Below are 20,362 nucleotides of genomic sequence, written 5' to 3' on the forward strand. Positions count from 1 at the left end.
TGAGGACATATATATTTTTTATTTGTTAATATTAGTGGTTCTAACATCGGTCGTTAATAATTGAATTGAATCATGGTGGATCTGATGTTTGATATGGTGATGGTGATAATGATGATACAACGACGTCTTAAAATGATTTGTGCAAAATAGAAAGATTTGAAAGCGTTGTTGTATGTGTGTCGGTTGCACTTTTACAAGTAGACAATGCCGCGTCTCTGGCTGCGACCTTAATTATGAGGAAAAATATCAATCCACACTTATTAACCTTAATTATGAGAAAAAATTCAATCCACGCTTAATTAATGTAGGATATTTTGGAAACAATGATAGTTGACATTTACTTATATTTTGAGGAAAATGTTAATGAGTGTTATGTGACATTCTTTATGCATGTAAAATAGTAGTAAGATTTTATCAAAATTTATGCGTTTATTGTATTAGAAATCAAAATCTTTGATTTTTTTTAAAGAATTATTCCTTTATTAGAAATCTTTAATGAGTGTCATGGAGACACTTGTTAGCAAGACCCTATAAATAAAGTCAGAGATGAGAGATGCATATATTTTTTCTCATTTTTTAAATAAATTTTATAGACAGGTAAAATGACAAAAAAAAAAAAAACTATTGAAACTCGCACACATAATTAGAGGGGTTCAAACCCTAATTATGGTGTCTGACCTAAATAATTTCGGTATTTTTGTCGTTGAGCTAGAACTTGCGGACATTGTTTTCAAACTATTCCAATCGTATTCTTGACTACTTTTGCATAGAGAAAAAGAGAAACTCGGTTGCAAGACTTTTGACACATTTATTAAATTTTTAAAAAATATATAGAAAGAAAAAATAATTGTAAAATGTGTATTTTTGTATATGTCTAAATATTATGCCGAAAATTTTTTCTACTTGATTTTCAGAGAAAAATATATAGAGCCTAAGCACAAATAGTTAATATCATGGAGAGAAAAACAAAATATTCATTGAAAATGTTTTTTATTTTTTTTCAAAAATAAACGATATTCATTCATTCAAATTATTAGAATACGCTGATACAATATGTGAACAAATTCAGAACATTTATGTTAATAACATAAAACGGTAGAATGCATATATACCTACAAATATAATTATACTCAAGTCTCCATATCTGCAACCTTGACGAAGATAAATTCATTTATTTTAAGAGATAGTCTGTCCATGAATCTATCCAAAAAACACTTGAATAAGATAGTAAGAAATTTCTGCTAGCTTAACTAGAGGCATGAGTTCAAATCCAAGCCCTGCTAAGTCCTAATACAACAATGTTAAATTTCTTGAGGGAGTGCTCTGTCATATATTGCGGTTTTATCTGACTTGAGACATTAGTATATGAACTTGCGTGCGTAAAATATATAATTCACACTAAAAATATTATGTGTCTAAATGGAATGCTCAAATGCTTGTAACCAATTAAGCCATATCATGATGAATATGGCAGAATCACGGTGAACCACCATAATTTTGTTGAAATTAAAGAGTGTAACTTTTAAAAAAATCACAATAAATCATCATAATTTTGACACATCAACTCAACTGTAATACCAAACATGTACAAAGTATATTATGGGTTAGAGTCCATTTTATATAAACATAACTTTAAAAAGAAAATAAAGAATGAAAATGATACCCCCTCCGGTCACTATTATAAGCAAAACTTGACTTTTTAAATACATTGAATAATTATTGTATTCGGTCTATAATAGAGACTAGATACATTAATTATTCAATGTATCTAAAAAGTAGAATTTTGCTTATAATAGTGACCGGAGGGAGTAGTATTACCTAGTTTTGGTAATCCCATTGGTGATTTTTTTTTTTGCAGGCCCTAGTTTCCAAAAAAAAATATCCAATGTGCCCTAGTTTGAAAAAAAATATCCAATATGCCCTACTTTGTCATTTTCCCTTACATAGCTCCATCTGAGATGGCACCATGTATCCTTTAGGATAGCTCCATCTCAGATGGAGCCATCCTACCTCCTTTTTTTTTTTTTTTTTTTTTTTCGATTTTAAATTTTTTTTGGCTTATTATTTAATATCTCCTTTAGGGTGGCTCCAACTCAGTTGGCACCATCCTACTACCTTCTTTTAATTTTTTTTGTTTAATTTTTTTGCTGAAAATTTATTAAATGAATTTATTAAATAGAAATAATATAAAATAACTTAATAATATTGATTGGTACATTAAAAAAAATTAAAACAACATTATTATATAAGATGATATTTAAATAAAATATTACAATAAAAAGTATTTAAATATAAATATTACATTATTTTCTAGTTTTTCTAACTACTTTATGTCCGCCTGTACCACATGTTTTAGGTATCGGCACACGAGAGGACTTTTGTTGTTGAATTATTGGTTCCTCGTTTTCTTCGTCCCCATCTTCTTCTTCTTCATTGCAACTTTCACGAAGCCAGCAAGCTGCAAATTGGGTTGACGATCTACCAAAAGAGAAGTGGGCTTAAGCGTATGATGCAGGTCGAAGATGAGGCCACATGACATCAAACCTTGTTGAGTCAATGAACAATATATATATATAAGGTATTCGCAACATGCCAATTTCAGCTATGGTCAAAGCAACCTACTATAGGACAGCGGCGCTGTTTGCATTAAGAGGACATGGGGTAGGAGCAACAATAGGTTCTGGTGCGCAATTTGCAGAAAAGTGCATGGATTTGATTAAGGAAGAGGTGAGTAAGTCAACCACTCACGAAGTCACCCATTTTGATCGAATGGGATACACCTTCTCTGTTCGTGAAACTATCGATCATAAGGAAGGAATGGCGAAGGGAGAATACAAGGTCGACCTACAAGCAAGGTGGTGTGACTGTGGAAAATTCCAAGCTCTACATATGCCATGTTCACATGTCATAGGTGCATGTTCGAGCTTCAGTCATGACTATTCTTCCTATATAGATCCAGTTTTCCGAAATAAGAGAGTATACGCTGTTTACAACAGAAGCTTCAACCCTGTTCACCACCAGAGTTATTGGCCCCCGTATGTGGGATTTGTACTTTGCCCGAATTTGTTTACGCAAAGACCGAAAAAGGGTCGTCCAAATACCACTCTCATTAGGACCGAAATGGATGAAGTTGAAAAGGTTCCAAGAAAATGTAAATTGTGTCGAGGCGAAGGTCATTATCGCACAAATTGCCCTAATTTTAATCTTGCACGTCAGTAGTACTTTTCATTGTAATATTTATCATTTTATATAATAATGTTGTTTTAATTTTTTTAATGTATCAATCAATATTATTAAGTTATTTTATATTATTTCTATTTAATAAATTAATTTAATAAATTTTCAGCAAAAAATTAAACAAAAAAAATTAAAAGAAGCTAGTAGGATTTTGCCAATTGAAATGGAGCTACCTTAAAGGAGATATTAAATAATAAGCAAAAAAAAAAAATTTAAAATCGAAATAAAAAGGAGGTAGGATGGCTCCATATGAGATGGAGCCATCCTAAAGGATACATAGTGCCATCTCAGATGAAGCTATGTAAGGGAATGACAAAGTAGAGCATATTAGATATATTTTTTTTCAAACTAGGGCACATTGGATATTTTTTTTGAAAACGAGAGCCTGCAAAAAAAAAATTCCCCATTGGTATTTGGGAGCATGAGCATAGAACACAATTTGATGCAATGTACAAGGAGAGGAAACACTTCCCACATTACACACACTCTCATAAACACGCGTCAAAATCCAACTCGGCACCGACACGTTAATCATGAGAGACAATCTCGGCGCACGTTACTAACCTGCGCTCCTTCTCTCTCCCTCGTTGATTATTCAACCCCTCTCTCTCTCTCTCTCTCTCTCTGCAATATTCTCCCCCTTCAATCTCTCTCTCCAATCTCCATCTCTGTAAGTCTCGAATCCCCCTTTCTTCTTCATTCCATCCAATCAACTCCATTTTCATTTTTGTTTCAAAACTCATCCTTCTTTCAATTATTATTATTTACCACCTTAGCTTCAAAATCTTGTTCCATCTCAGATTAATCTCTAATCCTAATCATACTTCTTAGGTTTAGGTTTTTATTAAGATTTAGGGTTAGGGTTAGGTTTAGGTTAAGATTTGATGAACAAATGAATTGTTGATTGAATGCAAATGAGACGGCGCCCTGTGGCGGGCGTTCTCCCTGACCAAATGGAAAAAGGGGGATCAAAGAATCAAACTTCACGTCTTTGTTGTTTAGCTTCTTTATCAGCTTTTCTATGGATTTTTCTATTATACTTTCATTTTGTCTTCCTTAGAGCTGATAATACTACTACAAATACCACTCAATTTGTTGATGATCACATTACCAAATCAACACCTGTTTCTGTTCATTTTGATGAATCTACATCAACCCATGATGTAATTGATAAACCTCGAGTTAAATCATCGCAACCGCCTCCGAGGAAAATTGGGTTTCCTGACCCTGTTGTGATAAAGAATGACACCCCTGACCCTGTTGCGGTAAAGAGTGACACCCCTGTCCCTGAGAAGGAGGAGAAGAAGGAGGAGAAGAGTTTTCCTTTTATGAAAGCGTTGAAAACCGGTGAAAATAAGAGTGATCCTTGTGGGGGGAGGTATATTTATGTGCATGATCTTCCTTCAAGGTTTAATGAGGATATGTTGAAGGAGTGTAAAAGTTTGAGTCTTTGGACTAATATGTGTAAGTTTACTACCAATGCTGGTCTTGGGCCGCCGCTTGAGAATGTTGAAGGGGTTTTCTCGGATACGGGTTGGTATGCGACAAATCAGTTTGCGGTTGATGTTATATTTAGCAATAGGATGAAGCAGTATGAGTGCTTGACTGAGGATTCTTCGATTGCTGCTGCGATTTTTGTTCCGTTTTATGCTGGGTTTGATATTGCACGTTATCTTTGGGGTTATAATATCTCGAGGAGGGATGCGGCTTCGCTTGATCTGGTTGACTGGCTTATGAAGAGGCCGGAGTGGAGTATAATGAATGGGAAGGATCATTTTCTTGTTGCGGGGAGGATAACGTGGGATTTTCGGAGATTGTCTGAGGAAGAAACAGACTGGGGGAATAAGCTTCTGTTTTTACCGGCAGCAAAGAATATGTCCATGCTTGTGGTAGAGTCGAGTCCGTGGAATGCAAATGATTTTGGTATTCCTTATCCTACATACTTCCACCCTGCAAAAGATGCTGATGTGTTCAATTGGCAGGACAGAATGAGGCGATTAGAGAGGAAGTGGCTTTTCTCATTTGCTGGAGCTCCCCGTCCTGACAATGCCAAATCAATCAGGGGTCAGTTAATTGAGCAATGTAGAAGTTCTCCGGTTGGTAAGCTTTTGGAATGTGACTTTGGTGAAAGCAAATGTCATTCTCCCAGCAGCATAATGCAGATGTTTCAAAGCTCACAGTTCTGCTTGCAACCTCAGGGTGATTCATACACTCGAAGGTCTGCCTTTGATTCCATGTTGGCTGGCTGTATACCTGTCTTCTTCCATCCAGGTTCGGCATACACACAGTATACTTGGCATCTTCCTAAGAATTATACCAAGTATTCTGTCTTCATTCCAGAGGATGACATTCGTAAGAGGAACATGAGTATCGAGGAAATACTTGGTCAGATACCTCCTGAACAAGTGAGAATCATGAGAGAAGAGGTCATTGGTCTCATTCCAAGACTAGTATATGCTGACCCTCGCTCCAAGTTAGAAACTCTTAGAGACGCATTCGATGTTGCTGTACAAGCAGTAATTGACAAAGTTACACATTTGAGGAAGGATATTATTGAAGATCGTATTGATAAAAACTTCATTGAGGAGAACAGTTGGAAATATGCTTTGTTGGATGAGGGAAAACACGAGGTTGGTCCTCATGAATGGGATCCTTTCTTCTCAAAACCAAAAAATGATGGTAGTGGAGAGTCCACTGATTCATCTGCTGAAGCTGCAAAAAATTCTTGGAAGAATGAGCAAAGAAATCCATTGTAAAAGAATGGGAAAAGATTATATCACTGGCTGCAGTGAGGTTTAATTCAGATTGAGATATGCTTTCCCTGAATTGAGGAAGAACTGCAAGTTATTGTTGGGATCTTGCTGTGAACTTACTGCTGAACATGTGTCCAAGCATATTGAGCGGGTTCCTTTGTTGAAAACCCCGGCTCGGGGACTTAATCTTTTGGTTTACACGTTTTGTTTACCGGCTTTCCTGATTTCTGCTTCATGTATTCTACTTAGTGGTTACTAGAATGCATTTTATAAGGTTTATTACCAAAAAAAAAAAGAATGCATTTTATAAGGTTTAAATTTTCTTTTATGTAATATTTTTGTTCATTTGATTCATATAGGAAAAATAAACAAATTTATCATGGTTAATGGTAAACACCAACAAGTTTGTCATTGAAATCAGGAAAGAACTTGTTCTGTTGGGACGTGGCTATCTTTTGTCTTTTGATAATGGCGCTTTTATTTGAGTATATCTGGCACTTCATTTTCTGTCTATAGCTAGCTGCGTGAATAGGTTATTATCACTGTCATGCTACTTTATAATGGACTCAACTAGATAAAATTATGAGCTGTTTCTTTTGTCACCCGCTGCTTCTGGTTTTTGTACAATTGAAGTTTCTGCTGGTAAATTTTTTGTGAAGTCTACCACTTGATTAATTAAACTTTTCTGTAGTCGTTTTTAGAACTAGAACCAGTTGATATTATTAAACAATAATTGTTAAATGACTTTTAAACAATCGAAGGTAGAAAAGAAATTGCAGTGAAATTCTCTTCCAAGGTATGCAAGGTTCATTTTTTGATGTGCAATTATGCATGAAATGTATACTCCATGTTGATGTTGAGATTAGCATCTGTGAAATAATTCATCACATAGTGATAGATACCAGAAGTTTCTTTTCGGACAAATCTTGTAGCATTATTTTTTGCATGACTTGACACTGGCAAATGACAATTTTGTCTGTTATGGAGGAAATGCTAGCAACTACCAGGTTTGGTAAACTTCACTTCCTGCTGAGTATGATTATTTTATTGGGTAATGTTCACCTTAAAGCATCTTCGACTATTCTAAATTCTAATAGTTTGATTTGATCCATTCAACTATGCGAAAACTATGGTTAGGTATAGTTAAAACCATTTGTGCTTAATCCTTAAGAAAATAAATCATTTCAGTAACGGACAAGGTCCAGAACAACAAGTTGTTGTACGTGGTTTTGATTTTCCCACTGTCTAGAAGTATCCATAATCAAATAGTTTGAACATGTCACATATTAAAAATGATTGACAAGGAAAATCCTGTACATAGAGGCTAGAGCCATACGAATACTTCTCTTATCTGATGTCATTTTCTTTTTTAGCAGGCGCATAGGAATTGAGTAGAAGACAACCACTAGAAAAGGGTTATCCTGTATTTATTAATGATATACAAATTAATTTTTATGTATTGACGCTATAAGTTTACAACCTCGGAGTATATAATAAATCCTTAATGATAATGGCACTAGTAGAGATCATTGGTGTTGTATGTGTCTATGTGAGAAATAGAACTCAACATCCCTTTTAGTGGTGAAGTCCCTTTTGGATCCTAGCAGGGTTTAGTACTCAAAACTTGTATCATTCCAATTCGATAAAATCTGGCTAGAGCATCTAGATTCTAGACTATTTCCTCCTCTATTAGCTAGGGAGATATTCTACTACGATAACCGGTAAATAGTCACCCACAAATAAGCTCAGTAGGAAAAACAACAGACAAAACATGCTCAAAGAATTGCAATGCAGCTGCATGTTTGTATTACAATATTTCCTAACAAAAACTCTTGCCTTTTTTAATCATAATAAAAGAAAGCCGTAGAAGTGTAGAACAATAAGCTTTGGGATCTATAGGAAAGCAGTTACATGGTGGTAACTAAATTACAGAAAACAAACTTCTTGACAGAGGACAAAAGAATAGAAGGGAAAAAGTTAGCACATCAACTCAATATTTTATGAATTGCAAACCATTAGCATCAGAGTATCGCTCCATGAATCTCATGAACCTATCCCAGTCCCGTGGAGTCCGCATTATATACTTGGCTTCAATCCCTGAGGGCTTTCCGTTGACAAATTTAGCATTTACATCAACAGATTGAAGGACTCCTTCCTCATCAATCATATAAAAACCAGTAATGTCGCCTACTTCTCCAGAAGAATCAAAAACTGAGGGTTGATCAAACCTGAAGATAGCCATGCCATTTGTTCCATCCTTTGATTTTGTCAGCTTCACATCAGGTATTGTCAGTTCATCAGTTCCTTGAATGAATTGAATTTTGGGCTTCCCCGCCATCATGATAACCGGCATGTGCATGGGAGTTTTTTGAGTAATCATCGGTAACCTCAAACTTGGCACATGCAAATGTTGACCATTGAATGAGGAATTTAAGTTCAAACTTCCATGGATAATTAAAGAAGTGGCTGCATAAACAAATAGTCTATAATTTTCATCATGCATATCATATATCATATGCATCACTTTTTATTTTCTATGGCTAAAAATCTTCAAAGAAATCATATGTTCAAGATTTCAAGGTCAGGGGTCAAGGGAAGCAATGATATACTAGAAATTGCTCTACATGTATAAAGAATACTTGAAACTAATGGGAATTCTAAGATTACTTCATGTTCATACATTGCAAAAGTACAATTTTGTTATTAATTGCAAATTTTCTATTGTCCTGTTACTCCACAATTCTAGTACAAGTATAACTCAAAACTTCCCAATGCCATTCTGTTCCATAGAGTGTTGCCAAGAACATCATACATACCATCAGGGTGGAAGCTATATTAAATTATTGTTTCCAAATACTGAACAATGCAAGAATTAATGTTGTCAAGAAAAAAATGTTGGCAAAAAGATAAACAAAAGAAAATAATGTCACCCATCTTTTGTTTTGTTTATTTGGCATTCTGGAAAGCACATTAATTTACAAGTCAACAATTGGAGCAAACTATATAAGGCCTTAACCCCAAAAATGTTAACCTGATTCATATTATGAATTTACTGTTATTTTTTTAAAAATCTGACAACTGTTATAAAATTGTATAGTCCAAACAATGTCCAAACATAAGTTCTCAAAACATTTCACAGGAACCACAAAACAATAACAAACAAAGAAAGTAATGTTGAAGAGAGTGTTTGTACCTGAGTATGAGCGTGGCTTCTGAATTGAGTTGTAGAGTGGAGAGGAGAATGCAAGAGAGTGCATAGTTGCCATTGCCAAGAAAAAGAGAGAAGCAGTTCTTCTCAACACCTTGCTTCTCTAGTTGTCATAAAATCAAAAGATAGAAGTAAAATTGTGGTCCACAGAATGTCTATTGTGTCACAAACACAGCCATTCACTTGTGATGATAATGTTAAGAATGTGAGTCCATCAGATTTGTGACAATCCATTGGTGTTGCTGACATGGCATTTGCAATCAGCAAATGATAGACGTGGCATGAACTATAACATTTATGCTCTGTGTGTCGTCTCACACTCTATGTTCTTTATGAGAATGCTAACTTTCAATTTTAGATTTCTGATTTATCATATTTAAATTGAAGTTTTTAAAGAGTTCTCTGATAACATTATGGTGGTGGATAATTCTATATCACCTGATCGTATGACATGTCATTTAAAATATATGATATCAACAATTCTAAGTAAAAATAAATAAATGAAAAAAGACCAAAATTACGTGATTTAAAAATGGGGGATGAATTTCATGAGTTGGTTAAAATTGGAGGAAAAAAATTGTAATTAAGCCTTTGAAAAAAATCACGCAAACGAATGCTCCAAGAGTACTGTTTAAAGAATCTATGAAAAAAAATGTGTTTTAAAAAATACAAGTCAAACAATTGTCATAGTAAAAAATACACAGTTCTTTACGTAAAAGAAGGATTGAGTTGAGTTCCTCACCCCTCAAGAAGAATTGAGTTTCTTAAATGGATCTCACTTAATTCTTTATATTATTTCATACTTCCCAATTATTTAATCAATTGAACATTTTTTTTCTTAAAAAAAATTAAACTACATTTTTTAAATATTCATACAATTCATTATAAATTCTTAATACATAGCACCCTTTGAGTTCATTATTTGAGGTACATTGTTTTATAAATTCAACAAAGCACAAAAACATCGTTGTTGTTTTGCAGGACAACGATTGCAATTTTATGTCATTGCCAAAAAGATAAATATCGTTGTTACTTTAGTACAATGTCTTCGGGTTTGGTGAAAAGACACTAATAGCCAATTGATATTGGATGCTCTAAGGATACTTATTAACATTTTTTTTTATTTTTAAAAATATCATTTATCTGTCCCATTAATATTTTTGTATTAAAAAGTAGGTTACATGTTTTTAGATCCTGTAAAGATAACGACTTTCATTCTTTATCCCTTTAAAAATGCAATTTTAATCTTGTTTCTCCAAGTTTTTTATTACCAATGTTAATAATTATTTTTTTTACAAAAAGTCACGTTTTATGTTAGAGTAGCTTTTTTGACGACATATCATCGTTAAAATCTTGAAATATCATTGACATTTAACTATTTAAGGTTTATTTTCTTTTCTAAATTGAGTTCAACTAAAAATCAAAGTTTTTTTTTTTGACGTTAAAAATCAAAGTTAATATGCCTAGAGGAACTGGAAACATATTCAACTCCAAAAATAACACCTCTATTTTCATTTCTCTGACTCCCACTTTTTTGTTTTTCATTTTTCAAATTTACGGGCTACAATAAATTTGAAGTTTATGATACATATTTTTGTCTGCCGTTAACTTCAACAAGAAAAAAGTTATTTATCTGCAAATCAATAGGTTTGAAGTAAATTTACCAAAAAAATTATTGAGTTAAAAAATGTATTAAAGATTAACTTGAAGTGAATTTAGCAAAACACAACTTTTGAACCGATGAACATGAAGCAAAATTATTGAAACATAACATTACTCCGGTAAACTTGCTCCAAGTTTACCTTATCATAATTTAGAATCGGGAAACTTGAATATAATTTACTGGTTCAAAAATCAAAATTATGATCCGTTAAACTTGGTGGAGTTTTGTACTTGCAAAAAGTACGGTAAGGATTCTAGGGTTAAGAATCGTATGCTAGGGTTTAGACTGATTATTGGATGCCTTGAGAATGCTCTCAAGAGTAGTATTTATAGCCTGTCATGGGCTTGGGTTTCGGTTGCTTGGTTCCCAAGCAACAGGGGTATTTATGTATTTTAGGCGGTTTCTAGAGGTTTCTAGAAGCCTAGAAGGGCGGTGCCTCAAGGCGAGCGCGCCAGAGTCTCAGGAGCCCTTCTGGAGGGCGCCTGAGCCTTTCTGGAGGTCTTAGAGCCTTTCTGGAGGGCTTCTAAGCCTTTAGGAATATTATGACGGTTCACAGCCCCCCAAGCACGAGTCTTGGGACAAGGCGAAGTGATGATAACATGGGACTGGACCTTCTAGAGGTCATTTAAGTCTTTAGGAAGGTTTTGGTGGTTCACAGCCCCCCAAGCACGAGTCTTGGAACAAGACGAAGTGTTTGAATTTGCTTAATGTTTTGTTTTTAGTACGTATGTGCCTATGGGCGTCGTTTGTCTGAACTTGGAGAGTCGCCCTAGGGTGATTTTACGTTTTCTTCGGAGACCCCCAGGGAGTATATATTCGAATTGTTTTATAGGTCGACCTCTCGAAGCCCCCCAAGCACGAGTCTTGGGACAAGGCGAAGTGGTTTGTACGTCGTGACGAGTTGACTTCTTTATGGCGATTCCTCATTAAATTTGCATCAATTTTGTTTGCCGAATTCGTTTTAGAGATTTACATAAACAATTTTATTACTTTTGATGCTTCGGCGATTTTCAACGATTTTGAATTGTCGTGCTTATTTTCTTATATGCTCCGGTGACTGTGTCACCTCAGATTCTCAACATTTGGCGTTGATGTTCCGGCGACTTTTGTCGGCTCGGTTGACCTTCATTTGTTTGGCGATTTGGAGACTTTATTTTTCCATTCTCTTGTTTTTCTAATGGAGTCGATTTGCCGATTTTCCACCCCGCCAGAGCCTTTGACGTTTAGGGCGCTTGTCGATTTGTAGATTTCGTTGATGTCGTAGTAGTAGCGCTTTTTTAATCGCACTTCCCACTCTGAGGGAAGGCGTGCTTCCCACTCTGAGGGAAGACTTTTTATTTTACACTTCCAACTCTGATGGAAGGCGCTTCCCACTCTGAGGGAAGACTTTTGCTTCCCGCTCTGGGGGAAGACTTTTCACTTCCAACTCTGATGGAAGGCGCCTCCTACTCTGAAGGAGGACTTTTGGCTTCCCGCTCTGGGGGAAGATTTTTCACTTCCAACTCTGATGGAAGGCGCCTCCTACTCTGAAGGAGGACTTTTGGCTTCCCGCTCTGGGGGAAGACTTTTCACTTCCAACTCTGATGGAAGGCGCCTCCTACTCTGAAGGAGGACTTTTGCTTCCCGCTCTGGGGGAAGACTTTTCACTTCCAACTCTGATGGAAGGCGCCTCCTACTCTGAAGGAGGACTTTTGGCTTCCCGCTCTGGGGGAAGACTTTTCACTTCCAACTCTGATGGAAGGCGCCTCCTACTCTGAAGGAGGACTTTTGGCTTCCCGCTCTGGGGGAAGACTTTTCACTTCCAACTCTGATGGAAGGCGCCTCCTACTCTGAAGGAGGACTTTTGGCTTCCCGCTCTGGGGGAAGACTTTTCACTTCCAACTCTGATGGAAGGCGCCTCCTACTCTGAAGGAGGACTTTTGCTTCCCGCTCTGGGGGAAGACTTTTCACTTCCAACTCTGATGGAAGGCGCCTCCTACTCTGAAGGAGGACTTTTGGCTTCCCGCTCTGGGGGAAGACTTTTCACTTCCAACTCTGATGGAAGGCGCCTCCTACTCTGAAGGAGGACTTTTGGCTTCCCGCTCTGGGGGAAGACTTTTCACTTCCAACTCTGATGGAAGGCGCCTCCTACTCTGAAGGAGGACTTTTGCTTCCCGCTCTGGGGGAAGACTTTTCTCTGAGAAGGCTTTAATCATGCTTCCCACTCTGAGGGAAGGCTTCACTCTGAGAAGGCTTTTATCCTTGTTAAAAACCTGCAAAACAAATCTCAAAGTTTGATAAAGGTTAGGATAACTTAGAGTTTCATATTCCTGTTCTTAATGGTGGGACGATTGCTTCCTTGCATTTTTAATCATGGCGCCTTGTTTGGTGAGTTCTTCTTGTTTTGTTTAACCTCGCCCTTGGCGGGCTTGTCTTCCTTCCAAACTTTATTCATCTGAAATATAACGTTATTTCCGAACTTCCAAAGTAAATAAATAAATAAAAGAGTTTTAATCATTTGCAATTATATTTAATGGGAACTAACTGTTCTTTGTCTTCTTTTATTTAGCTCTTATTTAGCTCGCCTACGCTTTGTACTCTTCTTCCTTTTCCTCTCCACTCTTCTAATTGAATACCTCGCCTATTAACTTATTATTCTCCCATTAAATCCGAACTAACTCGCTCACTCCATTATTTTCTATGTCTTTTCTTCAACAAAAAGTCTCTTCCTAAACCTTTTAGTAGAAATACCGAATTTAATACAACTAAGCTTCCTTTATCATATAGCAGAAGTAGAACCGTGCCTCCAAAATTAGTAACAGTGGGAACATGGTTAATTTGAAACTAATTGAATAAGTGCTATCTTGGCCTTAAATCACCGATGAAGATAGAGAAAGAGAGGAAGTACCTTGGCAAAGGTAGTGCTCAACGAAATTTAATGGAACAATAGTACCTAATACGAGATGGCTTCAAGGGAGCTGTTTTTGTAGAACTCGCCATGTTATCGCACCGCTGGAGCTAGTTCACCAACCAATTTTATTGCAATTTATAAACTGATGTTGATGTGGATGAGTGCTACTTCACCAAGCCAACCGTTCATCCAACCTGCCGCTTTCGTTGACGTCCTCGCCCGACCTTGTTATGTTGAATTCCTGTTTGTTAATTTTCTTCCAATGGCGTCGTTCTGTCAGCTCTACCCCTTTGTTTTTAGACGAGAAGGGGGGGTTCATACTGTCGGCAATTAACATCAGTGCACCAATTCTCCGTTTCCAATTTGTTCAATTCTTTATAGATTTTGTTTATCTGATTTCAAATATGTATGGCCCGAACTTTGACGGCGGATAGATCACTTGATCGGTAAAATCTCGTGTCTTCAAAACGGCGTAATTGTTCCAGCTTTAATCTTGGTGAAGAGTGCCACTTTCGTTGAAATCCTCGTCCAACCTTGTTTTGTAGAATTTTCCTTATAAAGATATCACACACATAGTGTGAACAAATCATGTTAGCTGCGTTCATATTAATTGTAAAAACTCCTATAATATCATATACATAGTTTGTATACGAAAATTTAGAGACACAGAGCGTATGATTTCTTTTCCGAAAAGTGGAAGATCACGCAAAATAGTATTGATTCTTGTCAAAATTAATTAGTCCTTTTCGGTATATGCTCGCTCTGATGATCGAACATAGACAACATATATTAAAAAACAAACAAAGTTTAAACTGGACAAAGCAATCATCCCCTAATTGAATATGCAACCTTTTAACACAATTATTTTCATAATAATAATGCTAGAATAACAGTATAGTAGTATATTATATGACAGAGAGAGATGTTTCAACGATTTTAATTCGTCTTCCATCAAAATATGAAAGTAGCAATCCTATAAATTTATTTAGGGTCCTTAAAGGCATGAAGATAACACAAGTAACAAAGCTTCGTGAAACAATGGAATAATGGGAGTACAAGGAATAAGCCTCGAACAAATAATTACTAGGAATAAGAAACATGAATTTATAGGAAAGAGAAAATGATACCATGAATAATAATTACTAGGATTAAAATTAATAAGAACCAAAAACGCTTACGTATGAGGTATATTAGATAGCCAATTGGAATCTAAAGCACGCATTGATTGGATTACCATTCATGAGAATCAAACGATCACGTAGCAGATTGAAAAATAAAAAATCGAAGAGAAAACCTGGCGAAACATTCATGCGGGAAACACGATGAAAAAATTGAAAGGAGGCGTGGTGAAACCACGGCGGCGGCGATCTGGTGATTTGGAAGGATTTTAGGGTTTCCAAATCGTGATTTTCGATTCAGAAACGTGGTCAAGGTTAGTTTTACCTTTTCCCACAGACGGCGCCAACTGTACTTGCAAAAAGTACGGTAAGGATTCTAGGGTTAAGAATCGTATGCTAGGGTTTAGACTGATTATTGGATGCCTTGAGAATGCTCTCAAGAGTAGTATTTATAGCCTGTCATGGGCTTGGGTTTCGGTTGCTTGGTTCCCAAGCAACAGGGGTATTTATGTATTTTAGGCGGTTTCTAGAGGTTTCTAGAAGCCTAGAAGGGCGGTGCCTCAAGGCGAGCGCGCCAGAGTCTCAGGAGCCCTTCTGGAGGGCGCCTGAGCCTTTCTGGAGGTCTTAGAGCCTTTCTGGAGGGCTTCTAAGCCTTTAGGAATATTATGACGGTTCAAGTTTAACATGGGAAAGGGTAATCCTTTCCCACCATGGGTCAATTGAGTTTTTACCATGTGATCAAAAGAAGACCATGATATTATTGTGCTCTCTCAACATTATATTTTTTTCACATCATCTTCCCCAACCATTCTCTCTCCTCTCTCTCACCACCACTTGCAGCAACTCATCCACCACCAACAACCTCACTATCACAATATCATTTAGTCACTTACCAATGGCTTCTAATTGAAAACCAAAAAAATAAATGTAAACATTAATCATCATCAAACTCAAATATCCAAGTCATAAAACTTATAACAACTACATTTCACTCAAAGATGCAAATTTTTTATACTGGTGTTGTTCTAGATCTAACAGTTGAAAAGCTTTTTCCTCAACAAAAACAAAAAAACAAGTTGATCGAAAGTCAATTTTGCAAATTTCTTAAAACTAAATTATTCATCAACAATCTTTTGTGATACCACTGCCATTCCCGTTCAGGAAATTTTTGGTCAATATCATGCCAAGATTTTCCCATCCAAAAATCATGATGTTTGAACTATAATTTGAAATTAATTAATATATGATTTTTCTTTTACAGAAATTAATTCATATGAGTTATTTATTGAAATTAATATGGAGTTGTTAGTTTTTTTTTTTTTTGAAAGAATGGAGTTGTTTTTTTTTGAAGGAAGAAAGAATGGAGTTGTTAGTTAATGGCATGAAATTTTCGGTCAATATCTTGCCCAGATTTCAGTATGAGTTATTTATTGAAATTAATATGGAGTTATTTATCTATCTTTAATTGATTTCTGGGCAGTGGACTGATGGTGGGTTGCAATGGCGTGGGAACATATATGTTAATAACATGAAGGAGAGATAGTGGTTGGGAAAGAAGAAACTAGGAAAAAATATAGTGTTGAGGGAACAGGATTATATTGTGGTCTTCTTTTGATCAAATGGTAAAAACCCAATTGACCTATGGTGGGAAAGGATTACCCTTTCCCATGTTAAACTCCACCGTTAAGGTTAAACTTTGGATGAAGCTTACCAATTTGTATTTTCTTTTAAATTATTTAATTAAATAGTACAGTGGCGAACAAATGCAGAGGATGAGACAGTGGGATACTAATTTTGTGACACAATGTTACACCAAGATGAGGAGCATGAGGAGTCTGGACATGTTTCGGTAGAGGACCAATTGTGCTCTTAAATAGTAGGACAATAATATCGCTTGTAGAGTGTGGAATAAAAGGGTAAGTAATTTTTTTTAGTTTATTTTTCTTTTTTACATAAAATAAATATTTTGTTAACTATATGTTGGAAACTCATGTTGAGGCATAATCCGGAAAGTGTAAAATTAGTCCGCATTATATAATCTGAATCTATCCAATGCACTTTGACATCAATACATAAATAAAATAAACATTTTGTTAACTATATGTTGGAAACTCATGTTGAGGCATAATCCGGAAAGTGTAAAATTAGTCTGCATTATATAATCTGAATCTATCCAATGCACTTTGACATCAAGAGCCTTCAGGATGCTTCAAGTTCCAAAATCCACAAAATTATCCGGATTATATAATTCAAAAGTAGTTCGGATTATGAAATCCGGACTAGGAGTATTTTTGAAAAAAAAATAGGGTGCGCTAGAATCCAGCAGAGTGGAAAAAGTAATAGTCATTTTCTAATTGTTGGGTTCCAAAAGTTCATTAAATGTGCTAACTGACATGCTTGTATTGAACTTTGCAAGCCCAAACCGACATATATCAACTTTGAGGGAATTGCTCTTCTCCCATCTGTTTTTGCTCATTTCCGCTGAGAAATACACTTGCGTGAGTTAACTCATGCTGAGAATACACATGCGTGAGTTAACTCACGCTCAACTATTTTAACGGGAATGAGGAAAAACAGATGAGTGAAGAACGGTACCCCAACTTTAAAGGTTTTAATAAAGGGGAGGGAAATTCCGTTTAAAAATAAAATAAATGGAAGTGAAATGAGGAAAAAATAAAAGGAGCAAAGGAAAAGGATAATTTTTTTCTTCATAAGTAAACGATATTCATTCATTCAAATTGATAAAGTACATCATTACAATACAAATTCAAAGTTGCTAAAAACAAAAAAATGACAAATATGCTGTTCTGGACCGGCCAAAAGGACCTTAGGCCCATTTACTTAAGCCCAAACACCACGAGGGGGGTGCAAGGAGCAAGCAGGACCGGTTCAAACGAACCACAACGTCTCTCTGCACGTTCCCGCAATTATTTCTTTGGCGGTTACACTTCCCATGATTTCGTAACCGCCAAACCCAGGTGTGCTATTACAATGGCTCTACAGCCCTCCACCTCTATATATAGGGGACTCTCAGCAGTCCCCAAGGTAGAAGCTATCTCTCTCTCTCTCTCTCTCTCTCTCTCTCTCTCTCTTAACCCCCACTCTCTGATCTCTACTGACTTGAGTGTCGAAGCGCCTGCAGGTACACACCCCCCGCCGTTCCAAGAAGCATTCTTGACGCATTCTACCACCATCCAAGCCACTGCATTCAAAGCACCGGCAGTTACCATCTGATCAGGTACAATCATATGCAAACAAACTTACATAATCCATGTTAATGACATAAAACGACAGTGTGTCTATGCTTACAAATATGACTATATTCAAGCCTTCAGAATATTCATGTCTTCAGATCTGCAACGTTGACGACTCGTAAGACATTGATTGAATCTGCACTTGATCAAAACTAATCTTTCAACCTGATCAATAGAATAAACATTGCACTAAGACAAGGAAATAAAAAAATACACCGCACAAAGACGGTAAATCAAAACAAACAAAGTAATGATAAGACAACGAAATCATAAAAACAAAAAGAAATAAGATTGAAAATATGTGGAAAAGGATTATTGGAAAACCAATATACATGCATTACATACATCATACATTTTTTTTAGGGTACATACATCATACATGTACACTTGGTCAAAAAAGAAATATAATGCATCATACATATACATGTGCAATTAGGAGCACCTTGATCCCGTTTTAGCATCTCTTTGCTGTATGTAATAGTAATAATATGACATATCTTTTTCTTTTCTTTTTAAAAAATGTGAATGCTTGGCATGAAACCCCATGTGGACGCACGTAAGCAAAGTTTTCATTTTTCAACATTCTCCAATATACCACCCCTTGGATTCCTATAAAAATAATGGTATATATAACTATAAGAAAGAACATCACAAAAAAATTATAAGAAAGAAATAACAGCCATCAAATAATTCAGCACCATGACCAATTGATTATTTAAAATCCTCACTGTCTCTGTCAAAAAATAATGAGAAAAGAAAATGTACTTCACTAGGAAGCTGCTATTTCACATGCCTTCCATATGATTCAGTATATGGATGGATCATATAATAGGTGGCAAATGTGTTATAGGGCAATAGAAACGGTAGTAGTACTAGTAATGTGTATCACTTACCTAAATCCAACACACCACATGCTTGCATGTGAATATTGTAAGAGAGAAAAGAAGTAAAAAACAAAAAATAATGAATTTTGATATGAAAGAAGTGGCAGTTGGTGGGCTCATACTCTCATCATGCCATGATTGATTAAGTGCACCACTCTCCCCCCATTTTCTTCTGTTTCATATTTCCTATAATAGTTTACTATTATACTTTCTTAATGACATTGGCATTTGACCCTACTTTTATCTAGTACTGCAGTTTTGAGTCCTTTTTATTTGTATTCAAAAAGTTTAAAAGGTGAAAGAAAAATAAACCTCCCTCGGAAATTAACCTAATGTACTATATATCAAATTGTAGAACTATAAATTTTTGGTTACATTGTTTGGGTTCCTCTGTTGGCTACAGGTTCTTTTGTATATAATTCTAATATGATGCAAATGATAATTTTTGCATGTTTTTTTAAAAGGATATAATTTGTGCATGTTATTATTTGAGTTAAATACAATTTTGATCCTCCGAATTTTGTTGAAAATATAGTTCCAAAGTTTTAAAAGTTCTTAAAATTTTCTTACTACTAAATTTGAGTTTTTTTTTTTTTTTTTTGAAAGAACTGAATTTGAGCCTTGTTTTGTTCATGTTTTAAATTGAATAATAAGTTGATAACGTTTGTTGATTGCGTCTTATTGCTTTATTTTTCATATGACTGAAGTATTGTTTTAAAACTAAAAAACAAAAAAACTTTACTCCCTCCATTTCTTTTCTTTTGATGTTTTAGGTGATTGCACAAATATTAAGGAATCATTAAATTAAAAGAATAATTGTATGGTTATACTAAAATACCCTTACTTACTCCTTGATTTTTTTTCTCAAAATTCTAATCTCCTTAATTATTGACACTCACCACACAAATTGCATTTATTATTTAAACTTCCAATTTTCTCAAACTTATCACGTGACTTTAAATTGAACGTGGGAGCTGTGCAATTGTACTCCTTCTAAATTTTTTAACCCATTTTTTAATTCAATTGTGATAAGTCAATAGTCCCAACTTATTTAATTACTATTAAAGTGTGTTTTTCAACAAGGGTAGAATTGGATAAAAAGTATTAAAAATTCTAAAACATCAAAAGTTTTGGAATAAAGTTTAAGTTCTAAAACATCAAAAGAAAAGGAATGGAGGGAGTAATAAAATTATATTCCTCGAAAAGTATGCTTCATCACTTTACCTAGCGACTCCATTAAAAAAAAATCTAACGACTTGCCAGCTCATTATTCAACATGACACCTCAGCGAAAAATAAGTTCAAAATTTATTGGCGCAGAAAATTTATGAAAGTATAAAAATTAGAGCTTAGGGA

General features: G+C 35.4%; 2 protein-coding genes across 3 annotated transcripts; one reads left to right on the forward strand and one right to left on the reverse strand.

The window, feature by feature from the left end:
- The first annotated feature begins 3,717 nt into the window (after window positions 1-3,717).
- Window positions 3,718-6,433, forward strand: LOC146956274 (xyloglucan galactosyltransferase MUR3-like). Of its 2 annotated transcripts, XR_015020075.1 has the most exons (2): window positions 3,718-6,264; window positions 6,302-6,433. XR_015020075.1 is itself a non-coding variant. In XM_085728199.1 (1 exon), the coding sequence occupies exon 1, from the start codon at window positions 4,146-4,148 to the stop codon at window positions 5,991-5,993; it is 1,848 nt and encodes a 615-aa protein (XP_085584325.1). In that variant the 5' UTR covers window positions 3,718-4,145; the 3' UTR covers window positions 5,994-6,433. The 2 variants fall into 2 exon arrangements, 1 of the variants encoding a protein (XP_085584325.1); XM_085728199.1 differs by having other exon boundaries at window positions 3,718-6,433.
- Window positions 6,434-7,743: 1,310 nt separating this feature from the next.
- On the reverse strand, window positions 7,744-9,277 carry PSB28 (photosystem II reaction center PSB28 protein). The gene is made up of 2 exons (XM_085728205.1): window positions 9,184-9,277; window positions 7,744-8,456 (listed from the first exon to the last, which is right to left on the reverse strand). Exons 1-2 carry the CDS (start codon window positions 9,254-9,256, stop codon window positions 7,981-7,983), a joined length of 549 nt encoding a protein of 182 aa, XP_085584331.1. The 5' UTR covers window positions 9,257-9,277; the 3' UTR covers window positions 7,744-7,980.
- Window positions 9,278-20,362: the final 11,085 nt, after the last annotated feature.

Source organism: Medicago sativa, chromosome 1 (genome assembly GCF_051527215.1).
Source record: "Medicago sativa cultivar Bolivia chromosome 1, Bolivia_mono, whole genome shotgun sequence".
NCBI lineage: Eukaryota > Viridiplantae > Streptophyta > Magnoliopsida > Fabales > Fabaceae > Medicago > Medicago sativa.